This window comes from Pseudophryne corroboree, chromosome 8, assembly GCF_028390025.1.
Source record: "Pseudophryne corroboree isolate aPseCor3 chromosome 8, aPseCor3.hap2, whole genome shotgun sequence".
NCBI lineage: Eukaryota > Metazoa > Chordata > Amphibia > Anura > Myobatrachidae > Pseudophryne > Pseudophryne corroboree.
Window position 1 is genome coordinate 266,676,746 of NC_086451.1, and position 23,189 is coordinate 266,699,934.

Sequence of the window (23,189 nt, forward strand, 5' to 3'; positions counted from 1 at the left end):
ATGCAGTATCGATTCTCAATGACAAAGTTTATCCGCAACCAATCCAGTGATAACAGGAGGGATTGGGACTCACACTATAGCACACCCTGTTCTACTTACACACATAGACTTGTGGAAGTGGGCTGCACAATGAAGGAATGGGTTTCAATATAAAGCAATACAAATAATGTAACAGTGCAGCTCAGAATATCCCATGTATATTCTGGACAAATATAATTAAGGGCAAAAAACAATTTAGAAAACATCCTTTTATTTAACATACAAGAAGAATTACCATGGGAACAAAAACCCAGGAAGGACCACCCCAAACCAGTAGCCCACCCTAAAAAAAAAAAAAAAAAGCCATGTGCAGATGTCCGCAATTAGAGTCCGCAAAGGTTACCATTGCTTCTCGCATTAACGTTTCCACAGCCAGTTCACAGTACGGTCTTCCTTTGGAGTGGTTTGGAGATGTCTAAGATGAATGTACAAGCAGCAGAGAAAACTAGTCTTCAGAACAGCCGCACTCCTGCTTTTATATGATTTAGTTCAGCTGGACTCCAGAACACATTGTCAGATGGTGTGGTGACAGCAGGAGAGCTGCAAATGAATGTACATTGTATGTAAGTGTTCTAACTCTTCGCAGTAAGATGGAGCAAATAATAGAGGAAGGTTAGTGTGGTCACTGGGTAAGAAACACATGTAACAGGTAAGGCTGTGGCTGCTTCTGGGACTAGATTTCCTTTTTGTAACAATGGGTTAAGTATTGTAACTCCCACTTCTCTCCTTGCACTTTGCTGACCTGATCCAGGCCAGACTAAATTTCAATTTCTGCCTAGCGAGAAACAGGATATTCGCAGCCCACGCTCCTGCTAATGCATCTGTACTGTTCATTAGCAGCACTACAGCCAGGCACAGAACAGTCACCATCCCTTACTGCAGCCCAGGAGACATAGCAACATGTATGAGCTACAGAACAGCTCTCTCTCTATGGGGGTCATTCCGACCTGATCGCACGCTGCCGTTTTTCGCAGCGCAGCAATCAGGTCACTACTGCACATGCGTATGCACCGCAATGCGCGGACGCATTGTACGGGTACAAAGCGGATCGTTGCTGTGCGATGGGTTTTACGAAGAATCCATTAGCACATCCGATCGCAAAGAGATCGACAGGAAGAGGGCGTTTATGGGTGTCAACTGACCGTTTTCTGGGAGTGTTTGGAAAAATGCAGGCGTGTCCATGTGTCTACAGGGCGGGTGTCTGATGTCAATTCCGGCCCTGGACAGGCTGAAGTGATCGTAAGGGCCGAGTAAGTTCTGAGCTACTCAAAAACTGCACAAACTATTTCTGTACCGCTCGGCTACACATGCGATCGCTTCCTTGCACAGCAAATATACACCCCACAGTGGGCGGCGACTATGCGTTTGCACGGCTGCAAAAAGTAGCTAGCAAGTGATCAACTCGGAATGACCCCATATATTTATATATATCCATATAGGAAATAGATTTATAGATGGACCAGTCATACATGAACAATTTTCTACCACCTCCATAGATCACAGTAGTTAATCATTCTGCATTACAGAAGCATTTCCTATGCCCGGGTAAATGGCTGACAGTAATAACTGAGAGCAGATCATTGAAGTAAAGCCTGCTGGTGATACAACAATTTCTAACACCCCGTTCACACTGCTGCTTCGCCCCAAGTTTTTGTCTGGTCACGGCTCGGAATGAAAGGTTCCCCGAAAAAAAAAACCTGGGTTGAGTTACCCAGGAATCCAACCCATGTCTAATCCACTGCGTGAACAGGGTCTGCCTCGCATGGAACAGAGTTCCAAATTTCAGGTCAGACCCGGGATTTTGGTGTGAAAGGGGTATTGCTCTATAACAGCATCTGACAAGCTCTTCACATGACACTATCTACATCTGGGCTCACGCTGCACAACCTGTCAACAAATCTGCATACACGGGTGTAGTATGGTATGCCGGCGGCATCTACATCTGGGCTCACGCTGCACAACCTGTCAACAAATCTGTATACACGGGTGTAGTATGGTATGCCGGCAGCCGGGCTCCCGGCGACCAGCGCCGGGAGCCCGACCGCCGGCATACCGACAGCGTGGCGAGCGCAAATGAGCCCCTTGCGGTCTTGCTGCACTCACCACGCTGCGGGCACGGTGGCGCGCTACGCTATTTTATTCTCCCTCCAGGGGGGTTTTGGACCCCCACGAGGGAGAAAGTGTGTCGGTATGCCGGCTGTCGGGATTCCGGCGCCGGTATACTGTGCTCCGGGATCCTGACAGTCGGCATACTGAAGACCACCCGTATACACTACACCTCTTTATACGTACGTACATACATACATACATACATACGAGTATACACATACCCTTTTTAAAACACAATTTTTGAATACTGTGCCCACAAGGCCTGATAAAGGATTAAACATTTAGGGGGAGAAATCATTTACTGTTTTCGCCAGCATTTCAGCTCGCACCCCCCCCAGGGGTGATGAGCCAAAATGCGTGAACAGTGACCTGTTTTAGTGCTGAAGCGGGACTTATTGCGTCACGACCATTAGTTTGGTCAGGTTTAGAAGTTATGCGGCTAAACCAGACCTCTTTGGGTGCGATCAGTGAAAAAAATAAGAATTTACTTACCGATAATTCTATTTCTCGGAGTCCGTAGTGGATGCTGGGGTTCCTGAAAGGACCATGGGGTTCCTGAAAGGACCATGGGGAATAGCGGCTCCGCAGGAGACAGGGCACAAAAAAGTAAAGCTTTACTAGGTCAGGTGGTGTGCACTGGCTCCTCCCCCTATGACCCTCCTCCAGACTCCAGTTAGGTACTGTGCCCGGACGAGCATACACAATAAGGGAGGCATTTTGAATCCCGGGTAAGACTCATACCAGCCACACCAATCACACCGTACAACTTGTGATCTAAACCCAGTTAACAGTATGACAACAGAAAGGGCCTCTTAAAGATGGCTCCTTAACAATAACCCGAATTAGTTAACAATAACTATGTACAAGTATTGCAGATAATCCGCACTTGGGATGGGCGCCCAGCATCCACTACGGACTCCGAGAAATAGAATTATCGGTAAGTAAATTCTTATTTTCTCTATCGTCCTAAGTGGATGCTGGGGTTCCTGAAAGGACCATGGGGATTATACCAAAGCTCCCAAACGGGCGGGAGAGTGCGGATGACTCTGCAGCACCGAATGAGAGAACTCCAGGTCCTCCTTTGCCAGGGTATCAAATTTGTAAAATTTTACAAACGTGTTCTCCCCCGACCACGTAGCTGCTCGGCAGAGTTGTAATGCCGAGACCCCTCGGGCAGCCGCCCAAGATGAGCCCACCTTCCTTGTGGAGTGGGCTTTTACAGTTTTAGGCTGTGGCAGGCCTGCCACAGAATGTGCAAGTTGAATTGTGTTACAAATCCAACGAGCAATCGACTGCTTAGAAGCAGGTGCGCCCAACTTGTTGGGTGCATACAATATAAACAGCGAGTCAGATTTTCTGACTCCAGCCGTCCTTGCAATGTATATTTTTAAGGCTCTGACAACGTCCAACAACTTGGAGTCCTCCAAGTCGCTAGTGGCCGCAGGCACCACAATAGGTTGGTTCAGATGAAATGCTGATACCACTTTAGGGAGAAAATGCGGACGAGTCCGCAGTTCTGCCCTATCCGAATGGAAGATTAGATAAGGACTTTTATAAGATAAAGCCGCCAATTCAGATACTCTCCTGGCAGAGGCCAGGGCTAGTAACATAGTCACTTTCAATGTGAGATAGTTCAAATCCACCTTTTTCAATGGTTCAAACCAATGGGATTTGAGGAAATCTAAAACTACATTTAGATCCCACGGTGCCACCGGAGGCACCACAGGAGGCTGTATATGCAGTACTCCCTTGACAAAAGTCTGGACCTCAGGGACAGAGGCCAATTCTTTTTGGAAGAATATTGACAGGGCCGAAATTTGAACCTTAATGGATCCCAATTTGAGACCCATAGATAATCCTGATTGCAGGAAATGTAGGAAACGACCCAGTTGGAATTCCTCCGTCGGAACCCTCCGATCCTCGCACCACGCTACATATTTTCGCCAAATGCGGTGATAATGTTTCACGGTGACTTCCTTCCGTGCCTTAATCAAGGTAGGAATGACTTCTTCTGGAATGCCTTTCCCTTTTAGGATCTGGCGTTCAACCGCCATGCCGTCAAACGCAGCCGCGGTAAGTCTTGAAAAAGACAGGGACCCTGCTGTAGCAGGTCCCTTCTCAGAGGTAGAGGCCACGGTTCGTCCGTGAGCATCTCTTGAAGTTCCGGATACCAAGTCCTTCTCGGCCAATCCGGAACCACTAGTATTGTTCTTACTCTTCTTTGCCGTATGATCTTCAATACCTTTGGTATGAGCGGCAGAGGAGGAAACACATACACTGACTGGTACACCCAAGGAGTTACCAGTGCGTCCACAGCTATTGCCTGTGGATCTCTTGACCTGGCGCAATATTTGTCCAGTTTCTTGTTGAGGCGAGACGCCATCATGTCTACAATTGGTCTTTCCCAACGGTCTATTAACATGTTGAAGACTTCTGGATGTAGACCCCACTCTCCCGGATGAAGATCGTGTCTGCTGAGGAAGTCTGCTTCCCAGTTGTCCACGCCCGGGATGAACACTGCTGACAGTGCTATCACGTGATTCTCCGCCCAGCGAAGAATCTTGGCAGTTTCTGCCATTGCACTCCTGCTTCTTGTGCCGCCCTGCCTGTTTACATGGGCGACCGCCGTGATGTTGTCCGACTGAATCAACACCGGCTTTCCTTGCAGGAGAAGTTCCGCCTGGCTTAGAGCATTGTAGATTGCTCTTAGTTCCAGAATGTTTATGTGAAGAGACTTTTCCAGACTCGTCCATACTCCCTGGAAGTTTCTTCCTTGTGTGACTGCTCCCCAGCCTCTCAGGCTGGCGTCCGTGGTCACCAGGATCCAATCCTGAATGCCGAATCTGCGGCCTTCTAATAGGTGAGCCTTCTGCAACCACCACAGAAGTGACACCCTTGTCTTTGGTGACAGGGTTATTCGCAGGTGCATCTGCAGATGCGACCCTGACCATTTGTCCAACAGATCCCTTTGGAATATTCTTGCATGGAATCTGCCGAATGGAATTGCTTCGTAAGAAGCCACCATTTTTCCCAGGACTCTTGTGCATTGATGTACTGACACTTTTCCTGGTTTTAGGAGGTTCCTGACCAGATCGGATAACTCCTTGGCTTTTTCCTCTGGAAGGAAAACCTTTTTCTGAACCGTGTCCAGAATCATTCCTAGGAACAGCAGACGAGTTGTCGGGATTAAATGGGATTTTGGAATATTCAGAATCCACCCGTGTTGTCTTAGCACCTCTTGAGATAGTGCTAAAGCTGTCTCCAGCTGTTCTCTGGACCTTGCCCTTATTAGGAGATCGTCCAAGTATGGGATAACTAATACGCCTTTTCTTCGAAGAAGAATCATCATCTCGGCCATTACCTTGGTAAAGACCCGAGGCGCCGTGGACAATCCGAACGGCAGCGTCTGAAACTGATAGTGACAGTTTTGAACAATGAACCTGAGGTACCCCTGGTGTGCGGGGTAAATCGGAACGTGTAGATACGCATCCTTGATGTCCAAGGATACCATAAAGTCCCCTTCTTCCAGGTTCGCTATCACTGCTCTGAGTGACTCCATCTTGAACTTGAACTTTTTTATGTAGAGGTTCAAGGACTTCAGATTTAGAATAGGCCTTACCGAGCCATCCGGCTTCGGTACCACAAATAGAGTGGAATAATACCCCTTTCCTTGTTGTAATAGGGGTACTTTGACTATCACCTGCTGAGCGTACAGCTTGTGAATGGCTTCCAACACCCTCTCCCTTTCGGAAGAGACGGTTGGTAAGGCAGACTTCAGGAAACGATGAGGAGGATCCGTCTCTAATTCCAACCTGTACCCCTGAGATATTATCTGCAGGATCCAGGGGTCTACCTGCGAGTGAGCCCACTGCGCGCTGTAATTTTTGAGACGGCCCCCCACTGTCCCCGAGTCCGCTTGAGAGGCCCCAGCGTCATGCTGAGGTTTTTGCAGGAGCCGGGGAGGGCTTCTGTTCCTGGGAAGGAGCTGCCTGTTGGTGTCTCTTCCCTCTTCCTCTGCCTCGTGGCAGGTACGACAAGCCCTTTGCTCTCTTATTTTTGTAGGAGCGAAAAGGCTGCGGTTGAAAGGTCGGTGCCTTTCTCTGTTGGGGAGTGACTTGAGGTAAAAAAGTGGATTTCCCGGCAGTAGCCGTGGCCACCAAGTCTGATAGACCAACTCCAAATAACTCCTCCCCTTTATACGGCAAAACCTCCATGTGACGTTTTGAATCCGCATCGCCTGTCCACTGTCGTGTCCATAAGGCTCTTCTGGCTGAAATGGACATAGCACTCATCCGAGATGCCAGTGTGCAAATATCCCTCTGTGCATCACGCATATAGATAAATGCATCCTTTATTTGTTCTAACGACAGTAAAACATTGTCCCTATCTAGGGTATCAATATTTTCAATCAGGGATTCTGACCAAACTACTCCAGCACTGCACATCCAGGCAGTTGCTATAGCTGGTCGTAGTATAACACCTGCATGTGTGTATATATTCTTTTGAATAACTTCCATCTTTCTATCTGATGGATCCTTAAGTGCGGCCGTCTCAGGAGAGGGTAACGCCACTTGTTTGGATAAGCGTGTGAGCGCCTTGTCCACCTTAGGGGGTGTTTCCCAGCGCGCCCTAACCTCTGGCGGGAAAGGGTATAATGCCAATAACTTTTTTGAAATTATCAACTTTTTATCAGGAGCAACCCACGCTTCATCACACACGTCATTTAATTCTTCTGATTCAGGAAAAACTGTTTGTAGTTTTTTCACACCATACATAATACCCTGTTTTACGGTATCTGTAGTATCAGCTAAATGTAACGTCTCCTTCATTGCCAAAATCATATAACGTGTGGCCCTACTGGAAAATACGTTTGAATTTCTACCGTCGTCACTGGAATCAGTGCCCGTGTCTGGGTCTGTGTCGACCGACTGAGGCAAAGGGCGTTTTACAGCCCCTGACGGTGTTTGAGGCGCCTGGACAGGCATTAATTGATTGTCCGGCCGCCTCATGTCCTCAACTGACTGTTTAAGGGAAGATAAACCATCACGTAATTCCACAAATAAAGGCATCCATTCTGGTGTCGACCCCCTGGGGGGTGACATCTGCATATTTGGCAATTGCTCCGCCTCCACACCAATATCGTCCTCATACATGTCGACACCACGTACCGACACACACCGCAAACTCACAGGGAATGCTCTAATGAAGACAGGACCCACTAGCCCTTTTGGGGAGACAGAGGGAGAGTCTGCCAGCACACACCACAAAGCGCTATATATACAAGGGATATCCTTATATTAAGTGCTCCCTTATAGCTGCTTTAATATATATATATATAGCCATTAATGTGCCCCCCCTCTCTGTTTTACCCTGTTTCTGTAGTGCAGTGCAGGGGAGAGACCTGGGAGCCGTTCTGACCAGCGGAGCTGTGACAGAAAATGGCGCCGTGTGCTGAGGAGATAGGCCCCGCCCCTTTTTCGGCGGGTTCTTCTCCCGCTATTTTTCCAGTCAGGCAGGGGTTAAATATCTCCATATAGCCCCTATGGGCTATATGTGAGGTATTTTTAGCCTTGTATAAGGTTTATATTTGCCTCTCAGAGCGCCCCCCCCCAGCGCTCTGCACCCTCAGTGACTGCCCAGTGAAGTGTGCTGAGAGGAAAATGGCGCACAGCTGCAGTGCTGTGCGCTACCTTATGAAGACTGAGGAGTCTTCAGCCGCCGGTTTCCGGACCTCTTCACGCTTCAGCATCTGCAAGGGGGTCGGCGGCGCGGCTCCGGGACCGGACTCCACGGCTGGGCCTGTGTTCGATCCCTCTGGAGCTAATGGTGTCCAGTAGCCAAGCAGCAAATCCACTCTGCATGCAGGTGAGTTTACTACTTTCCCCCTAAGTCCCACGTTGCAGTGATCCTGTTGCCAGCAGGACTCACTGTAAAGAAAAAAACCTAAACTAAACTTTCTCTAAGCAGCTCTTTAGGAGAGCCACCTAGATTGCACCCTTCTCGTTCGGGCACAAAATCTAACTGGAGTCTGGAGGAGGGTCATAGGGGGAGGAGCCAGTGCACACCACCTGACCTAGTAAAGCTTTACTTTTTTGTGCCCTGTCTCCTGCGGAGCCGCTATTCCCCATGGTCCTTTCAGGAACCCCATGGTCCTTTCAGGAACCCCAGCATCCACTTAGGACGATAGAGAAATTAATATTTAATTGCACCCCACAATTTCCCATTACTTTATATGGGAGATAGGGCACGCAAAACAATTGAATCACCCCGGTAGTGTCACTCATTAATGCTATATAGAGTGTGAACCACAGCAGCTGCTAGGCTGTCATTACTGGCGTTACTGTGGTCCCTTACGCTTGGAACACACTTCACTCTTGTCCCTACAAAACAATTATTTCTGAGTAAACTGTGACCAAAGCACTGAGGCGGGAATGTAGTGGCTGGTTCCACAATTGAAATGTAAATAAAAAAATGAAAAAAAAAAAAACACACAACACAGGGAAAGTGTGGGGTGGAACCCGGGATGCAGGCATGCTTTACAGAGGTGTCCTCATACATCTTTGCTGCAGTCACGCCAAACAGACCTTCTTGGCGTGCCAGGTCACTTGACAATCTTCTAGCGTTAAGTGTCTTTTCTGCTTTTGCCGAAAATGCATCTTAGTCGCAATGCAGTACTACTAAGATGCACAAGGAGACTGTGCTGATTAATTGGCTATACAACACTTGTACAGTACATCTGGGTGTGACTGAGGGGGAAATTTATTAAGCCTGGTGAAGTAATACAGTGGAAGGTGATAAAGAATCAGCCAATCAGCTCCTAACTTCCATGTTACAGGCTGGGTTTGAAAAATAACAGTTAGGACAGTCTCCTCCTGCGTCCTACTCGTATCACGTTGTAAAAAATAAGAATTTACTTACCGATAATTCTATTTCTCGGAGTCCGTAGTGGATGCTGGGGTTCCTGAAAGGACCATGGGGAATAGCGGCTCCGCAGGAGACAGGGCACAAAAGTAAAGCTTTACGATCAGGTGGTGTGCACTGGCTCCTCCCCCTATGACCCTCCTCCAAGCCTCAGTTAGGTACTGTGCCCGGACGAGCGTACACAATAAGGAAGGATTTATGAATCCCGGGTAAGACTCATACCAGCCACACCAATCACACCGTACAACCTGTGATATAAACCCAGTTAACAGTATGATAACAGAAGAGCCTCTAAAAGATGGCTCCCTACAACAATAACCCGAATTAGTTAACAATAACTATGTACAATTATTGCAGATAATCCGCACTTGGGATGGGCGCCCAGCATCCACTACGGACTCCGAGAAATAGAATTATCGGTAAGTAAATTCTTATTTTCTCTATCGTCCTAGTGGATGCTGGGGTTCCTGAAAGGACCATGGGGATTATACCAAAGCTCCCAAACGGGCGGGAGAGTGCGGATGACTCTGCAGCACCGAATGAGAGAACTCCAGGTCCTCCTTAGCCAGGGTATCAAATTTGTAAAATTTTACAAACGTGTTCTCCCCTGACCACGTAGCTGCTCGGCAAAGTTGTAATGCCGAGACCCCTCGGGCAGCCGCCCAAGATGAGCCCACCTTCCTTGTGGAGTGGGCCTTTACAGATTTAGGCTGTGGCAGGCCTGCCACAGAATGTGCAAGTTGGATTGTGCTACAGATCCAACGAGCAATCGTCTGCTTAGACGCAGGAGCACCCATCTTGTTGGGTGCATACAATATAAACAACGAGTCAGATTTTCTGACTCCAGCTGTCCTTGCAATATATATTTTCAATGCTCTGACAACATCCAGTAACTTGGAGTCCTCCAAGTCACTTGTAGCCGCAGGCACTACAATAGGCTGGTTCAGATGAAATGCTGACACCACCTTAGGGAGAAAATGCGGACGAGTCCGCAGTTCTGCCCTGTCCGAATGGAAAATCAGATATGGGCTTTTGTAAGATAAAGCTGCCAGTTCTGACACTCTCCTGGCCGAAGCCAGGGCTAGTAGCATGGTCACTTTCCATGTGAGATATTTCAAATCCACATTATTTAGTGGTTCAAACCAATGAGATTTGAGAAAGTCCAAAACAACATTGAGATCCCACGGTGCCACTGGGGGCACCACATGAGGCTATATATGCAGCACTCCCTTAACAAAAGTCTGGACTTCAGGAACTGAAGCCAATTCTTTCTGGAAGAAAATCGACAGGGCCGAAATTTGAACCTTAATAGATCCCAATTTGAAACCCATAGACAATCCTGATTGCAGGAAATGTAGGAATCGACCCAGTTGAAATTCCTCCGTCGGAGCACTCCGATCCTCGCACCACGCAACATATTTTCGCCAAATGCGGTGATAATGTTGCGCGGTTACTTCCTTCCGTGCTTTATTTAAAGTAGGAATGACTTCTTCCGGCATGCCTTTTTCCTTTAGGATCCGGCGTTCAACCGCCATGCCGTCAAACGCAGCCGCGGTAAGTCTTGAAACAGACAGGGACCCTGCTGAAGCAAGTCCCTTCTCAGAGGTAGAGGCCACGGATCTTCCGTGATCATCTCTTGAAGTTCCGGGTACCAAGTTCTTCTTGGCCAATCCGGAACCACTAGTATCGTTCTTACGCCTCTTTGCCGTATAATTCTCAATACTTTTGGTATGAGAGGCAGAGGAGGAAACACATATACCGACTGGTACACCCAAGGCGTTACCAGCGCGTCCACAGCTATTGCCTGCGGATCTCTTGACCTGGCGCAATACCTGTCCAGTTTTTTGTTGAGGCGAGACGCCATCATGTCCACCATTGGTCTTTCCCAACGGGTTACCAGCATGTGGAAAACTTCTGGATGAAGTCCCCACTCTCCCGGGTGAAGGTCGTGTCTGCTGAGGAAGTCTGCTTCCCAGTTGTCCACTCCCGGGATGAACACTGCTGACAGTGCTATCACATGATTTTCCGCCCAGCGAAGAATCCTTGCAGCTTCTGCCATTGCACTCCTGCTTCTTGTGCCGCCCTGTCTGTTCACATGGGCGACTGCCGTGATGTTGTCCGACTGGATCAACACCGGCTTTCCCTGAAGCAGAGGTTCTGCCTGGCTTAGAGCATTGTAGATTGCTCTTAGTTCCAGAATGTTTATGTGAAGAGACGTTTCCAGGCTCGTCCACACTCCCTGGAAGTTTCTTCCTTGTGTGACTGCTCCCCAGCCTCTCAGGCTGGCGTCCGTGGTCACCAGGATCCAATCCTGTATGCCGAATCTGCGGCCCTCCAATAGATGAGCACTCTGTAACCACCACAGAAGAGATACCCTTGTCCTTGGAGACAGGGTTATCCGCTGGTGCATCTGAAGATGCGACCCTGACCATTTGTCCAACAGATCCCTCTGGAAAATTCTTGCGTGGAATCTGCCGAATGGAATTGCTTCGTAAGAAGCCACCATTTTTCCCAGGACTCTTGTGCATTGATGTACAGACACCTTTCCTGGTTTTAGGAGGTTCCTGACAAGCTCGGATAACTCCTTGGCTTTTTCCTCCGGGAGAAAAACCTTTTTCTGAACCGTGTCCAGAATCATCCCTAGGAACAACAGACGTGTTGTCGGAATTAACTGGGATTTTGGAATATTCAGAATCCACCCGTGCTGTTTTAGCACTTCTTGAGACAGTGCTAATCCCATCTCTAGCTGTTCTCTGGACCTTGCCCTTATTAGGAGATCGTCCAAGTATGGGATAATTAATACGCCTTTTCTTCGAAGAAGAATCATCATCTCGGCCATTACCTTGGTAAAGACCCGAGGTGCCGTGGACAATCCGAACGGCAGCGTCTGAAACTGATAGTGACAGTTCTGTACGACGAACCTGAGGTACCCCTGGTGTGAGGGGTAAATTGGAACGTGGAGATACGCATCCTTGATGTCCAAGGATACCATAAAGACCCCTTCTTCCAGGTTCGCTATCACTGCTCTGAGTGACTCCATCTTGAACTTGAACTTCTTTATGTACAGGTTCAAGGACTTCAGATTTAGAATAGGTCTTACCGAGCCATCCGGCTTCGGTACCACAAATAGAGTGGAATAATACCCCTTTCCTTGTTGTAAAAGAGGTACCTTGACTATCACCTGCTGAGAGTACAGCTTGTGAATGGCTTCCAAGACCGTCACCCTGTCGGAGGGGGACGTTGGTAAAGCAGACTTCAGGAAACGGCGAGGTGGATTCGTCTCTAGTTCTAACCTGTACCCCTGAGATATTATCTGCAGGATCCAGGGATCTACCTGCGAGTGAGCCCACTGCGCGCTGAAATTCTTGAGACGACCCCCCCACCGCCCCCGAGTCCGCTTGAGAAGCCCCAGCGTCATGCTGAGGCTTTTGTAGAAGCGGGGGAGGGCTTCTGTTCCTGGGAAGGAGCTGCCTGTTGCTGTCTCTTCCCCCTTCCTCTGCCTCGTGGCAGATATGAATATCCCTTTGCTCTCTTGTTTTTAAAGGAACGAAAGGGCTGCGGTTGAAAAGTCGGTGTCTTTTTCTGTTGGGGAGTGACTTGAGGTAAAAAGGTGGATTTCCCGGCTGTAGCCGTGGCCACCAAATCCGATAGACCGACTCCAAATAACTCCTCCCCTTTATACGGCAAAACTTCCATATGCCGTTTTGAGTCCGCATCGCCTGACCACTGTCGCGTCCATAAACTTCTTCTGGCCGAAATGGACATAGCACTTACCCGTGATGCCAGTGTGCAGATATCCCTCTGTGCATCACGCATATAAAGAAATGCATCCTTTATTTGCTCTAAAGACAGTAAAACATTGTCCCTATCCAGGGTATCAATATTTTCAATCAGGGACTCTGACCAAGCTACCCCAGCACTGCACATCCAGGCTGTCGCTATAGCTGGTCGTAGTATAACACCTGTATGTGTGTATATACTTTTTTGGATATTTTCCATCCTCCTATCTGCTGGATCTTTAAGTGCGGCCGTCTCAGGAGAGGGTAACGCCACTTGTTTTGATAAGCGTGTGAGCGCCTTGTCCACCCTAGGAGGTGTTTCCCAGCGCGCCCTAACCTCTGGCGGGAAAGGGTATAAAGCCAATAACTTCTTTGAAATTAGCATTTTTTTATCGGGGGCAACCCACGCTTCATCACACACCTCATTTAATTCTTCTGATTCAGGAAAAACTATAGGTAGTTTTTTCACACCCCACATAATACCCTGTTTAGTGGTACCTGTAGTATCAGCTATATGTAACGCCTCCTTCATTGCCAAAATCATATAACGTGTGGCCCTACTGGAAAATACGGTTGATTCGTCACCGTCACCACTAGAATCAGTGCCTGTGTCTGGGTCTGTGTCGACCGACTGAGGCAAAGGGCGTTTTACAGCCCCTGACGGTGTTTGAGGCGCCTGGACAGGCACTAATTGATTGTCCGGCCGTCTCATGTCGTCAAACGACTGCTTTAGCGTGTTGACACTATCCCGTAATTCCATAAATAAAGGCATCCATTCTGGTGTCGACCCCCTAGGAGGTGACATCCCCATATTTGGCAATTGCTCCGCCTCCACACCAATATCGTCCTCATACATGTCGACACACACGTACCGACACACAGCAGACACACAGGGAATGCTCTTAACGAAGACAGGACCCCACTAGCCCTTTGGGGAGACAGAAGGAGAGTTTGCCAGCACACACCAAAAGCGCTATATATGACAGGGATAGCCTTATAATAAGTGCTCCCTGTATAGCTGCTTTAATAATATATTTTTGCCACAATTTTGCCCCCCCCTCTCTTTTTTACCCTGTTTCTGTAGTGCAGTGCAGGGGAGAGCCTGGGAGCCGTCCTGACCAGCGGAGCTGTGTAAGGAAAATGGCGCTGTGTGCTGAGGAGATAGGCCCCGCCCCTTTTTCGGCGGGCTCGTCTCCCGCTCTTTAGTGGATTCTGGCAGGGGTTAAATATCTCCATATAGCCCCCGGAGGCTATATGTGAGGTATTTTTAGCCAAATTAGGTTTTCATTTGCCTCCCAGGGCGCCCCCCTCCCAGCGCCCTGCACCCTCAGTGACTGCCGTGTGAAGTGTGCTGAGAGGAAAATGGCGCACAGCTGCAGTGCTGTGCGCTACCTTTAGAAGACTGAGGAGTCTTCTGCCGCCGATTCTGGACCTCTTCTCGTTTCCGCATCTGCAAGGGGGCCGGCGGCGAGGCTCCGGTGACCATCCAGGCTGTACCTGTGATCGTCCCTCTGGAGCTAATGTCCAGTAGCCAAGAAGCCAATCCATCCTGCACGCAGGTGAGTTCACTTCTTCTCCCCCTAAGTCCCTCGTTGCAGTGATCCTGTTGCCAGCAGGACTCACTGTAAAATAAAAAACCTAAGCTAAACTTTTCTAAGCAGCTCTTTAGGAGAGCCACCTAGATTGCATCCTTCTCGGCCGGGCACAAAAATCTAACTGAGGCTTGGAGGAGGGTCATAGGGGGAGGAGCCAGTGCACACCACCTGATCGTAAAGCTTTACTTTTGTGCCCTGTCTCCTGCGGAGCCGCTATTCCCCATGGTCCTTTCAGGAACCCCAGCATCCACTAGGACGATAGAGAAAAAAAAAAAAAAAGACGCTTGATGTTAGAGTTGCACGGAACCTGGCGGCTCACTCACTCGCGCTGCTTGGTGTATTTAGGCTGGATGTATGTGGACACATCTGTACATCACATTATTAGCACTTTGCGTTACAACTTAAAACATAATTCATTACCATCATGTTTAAAGTTGTAAAGCAGACACTGTAATTCGCATGAAACATCCTGGGTTCGACCTCATCTTTCCCAATTCTTGTTGTCCATGTTTTAATTACTGAACTATCATACCCAACGCCTGTGGATTCCCAAGCTTTGCCCATGGGATTGAACCACCCAAGACAAGAATTTAATCTCCGCCCCTGTTTTGGTGGTGTTAATCAAAAGGAACTGGATGCGTAAAAAATGTCAAACCTGTTCATAAAAAGGGACGTACAGATTTATTTGACTGAAACAGAAAACCACTGGCTGTATGAACATATTATCCTTATATGGTGGCAGAAGGGTTGCACAGTACCTAACTAGCAGGCAGATGTATTAATCCTGAAGAGATAAAGCAGCAATAAAGCAGTGATAAGTGCAAGGTGATAACGCACCAGCCAATCAACTCCTGTTAATTTACATATTGGAGCTGACTGGCTGGCACGTTATCACCTTGAACTTATCACTGCTTTATCACTTCTCCAGGCTTAATACATCTGCCCAAAAGTACATAAACATATAAGCAAATCAAGAAACAGCACCTTACAGTACAGGACAATGTTGGACAAGTACATGGTATATAAACATCAGGGTGACAGAAACGGAGGGTTAGGTGCTGTTATAGGGAGTATGTAGTAGTTAAAAGTCTAAGGGCAGGATGTAATGGAGTCCGACTTCGCCCAACGAGCGGGATGCCGTCAAACTTGGATGTTTTTTTTAAAGGTGCAATCATTTATAAGGCAAAACCATGCCTTATAAATGACTGCCCCTTTAAAAAAACGGGGGGAAAAAAACAACACACAAAAACCCAGAGTTCAGACAGTATTCCGCACATTGGGCAAACTGGGATTCCATTATATTTCACCTTAAGTAGAAGGAAAAGCACATGAGGAGAGAGGGCACTGCTTGTGAGAGCTTACAGACAGATAGGGTGACACAGATGTTAGGATAAGAGTAGGCTGGGTTTGATGAAGAAATGGGTCTTGAGAGTCTGTCTGAAGTTTTGTAGAGAGTTGGAGAGTTCGATACGAGTGGTAGAGAATTCCAGAGATAAGGAGCAACACATGCAAAACCTTGGAGTCAGGAGTGGGAGGAGGTAATCAGTTGGCAGGAGAGGCAGCATGCATTTGGAATTCGAAGAAGGTGTGTGGGCGATCAATGGAGATAAGGTCAGAGATGTACAGATATATCCTCATTAATTTTTTCTGCAGTCACGCCAAACAGCCCCTCTTGGCACGCCAGTTTGAGTGAGACTGTTACAACGTCGGGCGTTTTTTTTGTTTGTTTGTTTTTCCGGAAAATACGTCTTAGTCACAACACAATGCAATGCGATTAGGATGCACAAAGACTGTGCTAATTAATTTAATAATACATGTACATCCGTTTGCGACTGAGTCTCTGAATCTGTACACAAAAATGCTAAAATGTAGCAGCCGCAGCTTTTTTCCAATACAAGTTCTGTTCTGTATACAGACTGTCACACACAATATATAAGTGTCATATCAAATTAATCAGCACAGTCACCTTGCGTTGCAAATAAGACAAAGTTGCAACAAAAAAACAAAAGCCAGGCATTAGAGTTGCACAGGACTTGGCAGCTCACTCACACCAGGCATGTCGCGCTGCATACGTAATGAGGACGCATCTCTATACAGGACTTCATTCAGGATTGGATATAAAAGCAAGTTGCAGCTTTTTTTTTTTCCACGCAACTTAGTGAAAATGAAAGAAACAGGCTTTTTTAATAAAATAGTAAAAAAAAAAACCCATTACTAACTGAAACATAAGTTACTAAAAAAAGTTTGTTATTGTGCAAAAATATATGTGCTTCTCACCTAATCGGTATTCTGTGTCCATTCCTCCTGGCATCAGATTCCTGCTGCTCTAGAACAGACATCATGGAGTAACTGTCAATTAGGAGGCAGCCTGGGTCCTCAGTCTGCCCAGGTACTACCCCTAATGGATATTCGCCCCACTTCACAAATTCTGCAGAAAAAGAGAAATTCAATCATTACCACAATGCACAGACAACTACAATAGTTTTTCGTCAGACAAATTTAAATCTGATCTGTCATGTAGTTCTTAAGACTGCAGCAACTGTACAGCCTGAATTAAGGACTAACTATATAGCTTTTGCAGAAATCACCAATAAAACCACACCCATACTTTCTTACTGTCCTGCTGGTGCTTTCCTCACATAATGTAATGGTTTAAGGATTAGTAAAATGAGCACCTGGTGAACACTGTACGGCCTCCCTGATAGATTTGCCTCCACTTTGCTGGTTGGAGTGACATAACAACAGTCATTCCGTGGCATTATCTACAGTACACACAGGGGAACCCACACCACACACCCTGCACCCATTTCTTCAATACTTACCTTTCAGGAGTCCAGCATTGGCAGACACAGTGCTACACAAACCACCAGCAAAATGGGCATTTTCCCGGAGACCTGACCATGCGCAGTAGACTCTGGCACTGCACCAGAGTCTACTAGTGATCACTAGAGCGCTACCAGCTAGTCAGGAGGGGGGCACAGACAAACTGCACATGGGTCTCCTCCACTCTTAATGTGCCCTGGTCATTCTCCAGCCTTCCACCTCACTGGCTAGCAGGATCTCAGGGTAGAGTCACCAAAGGTTCAAAAACAGACAAGTGGTGTTGCCCATAGCAACCAATAAGGTTCTACCTATCATTTCTCCATTGCATTTTTAGACAGAATCAAATTGGTTGGGCAAAAGTACCACAAAATCATAACCCAAAACCCCAAAATAAATCCCATATAAAATACTATCAAAATATCTGAAGTTGCCATCTTGTGTAAGTTATCCTTGACAATCTACTTTTACAGTCAGTAATGGAAACTCTATTTAGGAGACATGTTACTTTGTGTGTGCACACAAAATTGATACATCTACCTTCCAGAATAGAGTCTGGATTTTCACAATTTTACTGCAAGATGGTGACATCCTGAGGATACATCTACAAACACTTGGTAAAAGTATGACAATTTGTGTAACCGGAATCGCCATGCTGTGGTAACGGAATCACCAAGTAGGTAATGAGCGTCGTCAAGTATACAGATTACAGTAGGTTTGCTACCTACTAATTTAACTACTAATTAGATTTAATATTTAAGGACAAAGGGGCAGATGTATTAACCCGGAGAAGGAAAAAGGAAGTGATAAAACAGTGATAAATGCAAGGTGATAAATGCACCAGCCAATCAGCTCCAATATGTAAATTAACAGTTAGGAACTGATTGGATGGTGCGTTTATCACCTTGCACTTATCACTGGTTTATCACTTCCTTATGCCTTCTCCAGGTTAATACATCTGCCCCAAAGTTACACAATTTGGAGTGTCCATACTGTAAACAAACAGATTCAGATACATAAAATATCAATATGATCAACTACAAATAGGTACATTGATAACAAAATGAAAACTACATTGATGAAATGTAGCATAGTCTGAGCCTCTGGAACGAACCAGAAATATGTTGAAATGTACAGACTCTTGCTAAGGATTCTTAAAAAAAAAAAAAAAATTACTCGGCACATGGTTCATTGCAACCTGTGTAACTGGCTGTATAACTGGTGGTACTTCCTCTGTAGATTTATATACTACTTAAAGGAGCAACCTACAGACGTGTCCTAATACATTAGTGATGAAGTTACGTCAAACAGCACCTCTCAGCGACACCAAGTCCCGTGGGACTCTTCCAGCACCAGGCATGTTTTTTGCATATTTTTACCTGAAAACCCCATCATAGTCACAATGTAATACCACTAGGACGCATCTATAGACTGATCTGATTAATTTGATATGCGACACTTGCATACTGTGGGGGGTATTTAATTCTTGTCGGAAACTGCCGTCTTGACGGAAAGACGACAGTTTGACAGGTTTAGGTCAGAAGGGGTTCCGACCTATTCAATGCTGCAGTTTTTTTCAGATTTGTCAGAAAACACATGGATTGTCGGAATCCACATGTTCTGTCGGAAGCGTGGCCAAACCCGACAGGTTTTAGCCCCATTTCAAACAATGTCAATCCGACTTTTAAAAAAAGTTGGCTTGCCATTGTCGAGAACGGGCCAAACCTGTCGGGTTTGGCCGCGGCATTTAATACTCACATGTCGGATCCTTTCCGTCGGAAAGGACCCGACATGAATTGTATATATGCCTGTCTCTCTGCGCTACAGAGCCTAAATCTGTATACAAATGGCTACAATGCAGCGACCGTGGCTTTTTCCCCATGCCAAGTTCCGAGGTAAAAAGACACAAGATGCCTGGCACTAGCAGAGTCGCATAGGACCTGGCCGCTCACTCGCGTCAGAGTCTCGTGTCATGTAGCGTATTAAGGCTAGTTGTTAGAGGACACATCTATAATGTGATTCAGTTACCAAAATATGACGATTCAGTTACCTCCATTACAGCCTGGGGGGAAAAAAAAAGTTACGATCATCTCCTTTTAAAACTGAGTTTCTCTAACGTCCTAGTGGATGCTGGGAACTCAGAAAGGACCATGGGGAATAGCGGCTCCGCAGGAGTCTGGGCACAACTAAAAGAAAGCTTTTAGACTACCTGGTGTGCACTGGCTCCTCCCACTATGACCCTCCTCCAAGCCTCAGTTAGATTTTTGTGCCCGGCCGAGCTGGATGCACACTAGGGGCTCTCCTGAGCTCTTAGAAGAAAGTATATTTTAGGTTTTTTATTTTACAGTGAGACCTGCTGGCAACAGGCTCACTGCAACGAGGGACTAAGGGGAGAAGAAGCGAACCTACCTGCTTGCAGCTAGCTTGGGCTTCTTAGGCTACTGGACACCATTAGCTCCAGAGGGACCGACCGCATGGAACTGGCCTTGGTGTTCGGTCCCGGAGCCGCGCCGCCGTCCCCCTTACAGAGCCAGAAGAAGTCCGGAAAATCGGCGGCATGAAGACTTCTGTCTTCTCCAAGGTAGCGCACAGCACTGCAGCTGTGCGCCATTGCTTCTCATACACACTTCACACTCCGGTCACTGAGGGTGCAGGGCGCTGGGGGGGGCGCCCTGAGCAGCAATAAAAACACCTTGGCTGGCAAAACAATCACAATATATAGCCCCAGAGGCTATATATGTGATAATTACCCCTGCCAGAATCCTTAAAAAAGCGGGAGAATAGTCCGCGAAAAAGGGGCGGAGCTATCCCCCTCAGCACACTGGCGCCATTTTTCCCTCACAGTTCCGCTGGAAGGAAGCTCCCTGGCTCTCCCCTGCAGTCTACACTACAGAAAAAGGGTAAAAAAGAGAGGGGGGCCACTAAATTTAGGCACAGTAAATATTATAGCAGCTATAGGGGACATAATTCAGTTAGTCCCTGCAGTATATAGCGCTCTGGTGTGTGCTGGCATACTCTCTCTCTGTCTCCCCAAAGGGCTTCTGTGGGATTCGGTCCTCTGTTTAGAGCATTCCCGGTGTGTGTGCGGTGTGTCGGTACGGCTGTGCCGACATGTTTGAGGAGGAAAATTATGTGGAGGGGGAGCAGATGCCTGTAGAAGTGATGTCACCCCCTGCGGGGCAGACACCTGAGTGGATGATTTTATGGAAGGAATTACGTGAAAAGTGTCGACTCCTTACACAAAAAATTTGACGACATGCCAAATGCGGGACAGCCGGCTTCTCAGCTTGTGCCTGCCCAGGTGTCTCAAAGGCCATCAGGGGCTCTAAAACGCCCGCTACCTCAGATGGCAGACCCAGATGTCGACACGGATACTGATACCAGTGTCGACGACGATGAGTCTAATCTAATGTCCACTAAGGCCATTCGCTGCATGATTGAGGCAATGAAAGAGGTGTTACACATTTCAGATTTAAACCCAGGTACCACAAAAAAGGGTATTATGTTTGGGGAGAAAAAAACTACCCGTAGTTTTTCCCCCATCTGAAGAATTAAATGAAGTGTGTGAAGAAGCGTGGGTTTTCCCTGATAAAAGATTGATAAATTTAAAAAAAATTACTAATGGCGTTCCCTTTCCCGCCAGAGGATAGGGCACGTTGGGAAACACCTCCTAGGGTGGATAAAGCGCTCACACGTTTGTCTAAAAAGGTGGCACTTCCGTCTCCGGATACGGCCGCCCTGAAGGAGCCTGCGGATAGAAAACAGGAGGCAATCCTGAAGTCTATATATACACACACAGGCATTATACTTAGACCAGCTATTGCGTCAGCATGGATGTGCAGTGCTGCCGCTGCGTGGTCAGATTCCCTGTCAGAAAATATTGACACCCTAGACAGGGACACTATTCTGCTAACCATAGAGCATATAAAAGACTCAGTCTTATACATGAGAGATGCACAGAGGGAGATCTGCCGGCTGGCATCTAAAATAAGTGCATTGTCCATTTCTGCTAGGAGAGGCTTATGGACCCGGCAGTGGACAGGGGATGCAGATTCCAAAAGGCACATGGAAGTTTTGCCTTATAAGGGTGAGGAGTTATTCGGGGATGGTCTCTCGGACCTCGTTTCCACAGCGACAGCTGGGAAGTCAGCATTTTTACCCCATGTTCCCTCACAGCCTAAAAAAGCGCCGTTTTATCAGGTACAGTCCTTTCGGACCCAGAAAAACAGGCGAGGAAAAGGCGGGTCTTTTCTGTCCAGAGGCAGAGGTAGGGGAAAAAGGCTGCAACAAACAGCTAGTTCCCAGGAGCAAAAGTCCTCCCCCGCTTCTTCCAAGTCCGCCGCATGACGGTGGGGCTCCACAGGCGGAGCCAGGTACGGTGGGGGGCCGCCTCAAAAATTTCAGCGATCAGTGGGCTCGCTCACAGGTGGATCCCTGGATCTTTCAAGTAGTATCTCAGGGGTACAAGCTGGAATTCGAGGCGTCTCCCCCCCGCCGTTTCCTCAAATCAGCCTTGCCAGCAACTCCCTTGGACAGGGAGGCTGTGCTAGAGGCAATTCACAAGCTGTATTCCCAGCGCGTGATAGTCAAGGTGCCCCTACTTCAACAAGGACGGGGTTACTATTCCACACTGTTTGTGGTACCGAAACAGGACGGTTCGGTGAGACCCATTTTAAATTTGAAATCCTTGAACACATACATAAAAAAATTCAAGTTCAAGATGGAATCGCTCAGGGCGGTTATTGCAAGTCTAGACGAGGGGGATTACATGGTATCCCTGGACATCAAGGATGCTTACCTGCATGTCCCCATTTACCATCCTCACCAGGAGTACCTCAGATTTGCGGTACAGAATTGCCATTACCAATTTCAGACGCTGCCGTTTGGTCTGTCCACGGCACCGAGGGTGTTTACCAAGGTAATGGCGGAAATGATGATACTCCTTCGAAAAAAGGGAGTTTTAATTATCCCATACTTGGACGATCTCCTAATTAAGGCGACATCCAAGGAGCAGTTGTTGGTAGGAGTAGCACTATCTCAGGAGGTGCTACACCAGCACGGTTGGATTCTAAATATTCAAAAGTCACAGCTGGTTCCGACGACACGTCTACAGTTCCTGGGAATGATTCTGGACACAGTCCAGAAAAAAGTGTTTCTCCCAGAGGAAAAAGCCATGGAGCTGTCGTCTCTAGTCAGAAACCTCTGAAACCAAAACAGGTGTCGGTGCATCACTGCACGCGAGTCCTGGGAAAGATGGTGGCTTCTTACGAAGCAATTCCTTTCGGCAGGTTCCATGCCAGAATCTTTCAGTGGGACCTGTTGGACCAATGGTCCGGATCGCATCTTCAGATGCATCGGCTAATAACCCTGTCTCCAAGAACCAGGGTGTCTCTACTGTGGTGGCTGCAGAGTGCTCATCTTCTACAGGGCCGCAGATTCGGCATACAGGACTGGGTCCTGGTGACCACGGATGCCAGCCTTCGAGGCTGGGGGGCAGTCACACAGGGAAGAAACTTCCAAGGACTATGGTCGAGTCAGGAGACTTCCCTACACATAAATATTCTAGAACTGAGGGCCATTTACAATGCCCTAAGTCAGGCAAAATCCCTGCTTCAAAACCAGCCGGTACTGATCCAATCAGACAACATCACGGCAGTCGCCCATGTAAACCGACAGGGCGGCACAAGAAGCAGGACGGCGATGGCAGAAGCCACAAGGATTCTCCGATGGGCGGAAAATCACGTGTTAGCACTGTCAGCAGTGTTCATTCCGGGAGTGGACAACTGGGAAGCAGACTTCCTCAGCAGACACGATCTCCACCCGGGAGAGTGGGGAATTCATCCAGAAGTCTTCACACTGATTGTAAATCGTTGGGAACGGCCACAGGTGGACATGATGGCGTCCCGCCTAAACAAAAAACTAGAGA

General features: G+C 47.6%; 1 protein-coding gene across 1 annotated transcript in view; it reads right to left on the reverse strand.

Annotated features, from left to right (window-relative positions):
• Window positions 1-233: 233 nt before the first annotated feature.
• The window catches only part of LAS1L (LAS1 like ribosome biogenesis factor), a 201,059-nt gene continuing 178,103 nt past the window's right edge, over window positions 234-23,189 (reverse strand). Inside the window, exons 12-13 of the mRNA XM_063937222.1 lie at window positions 16,721-16,871; window positions 234-579 (exon numbers count right to left, since the gene is read on the reverse strand). Coding sequence (XP_063793292.1) covers window positions 492-579; window positions 16,721-16,871 — 239 coding nt within the window. The 3' untranslated portion in view covers window positions 234-491. The remainder of the gene's footprint in view (window positions 580-16,720; window positions 16,872-23,189) is intronic.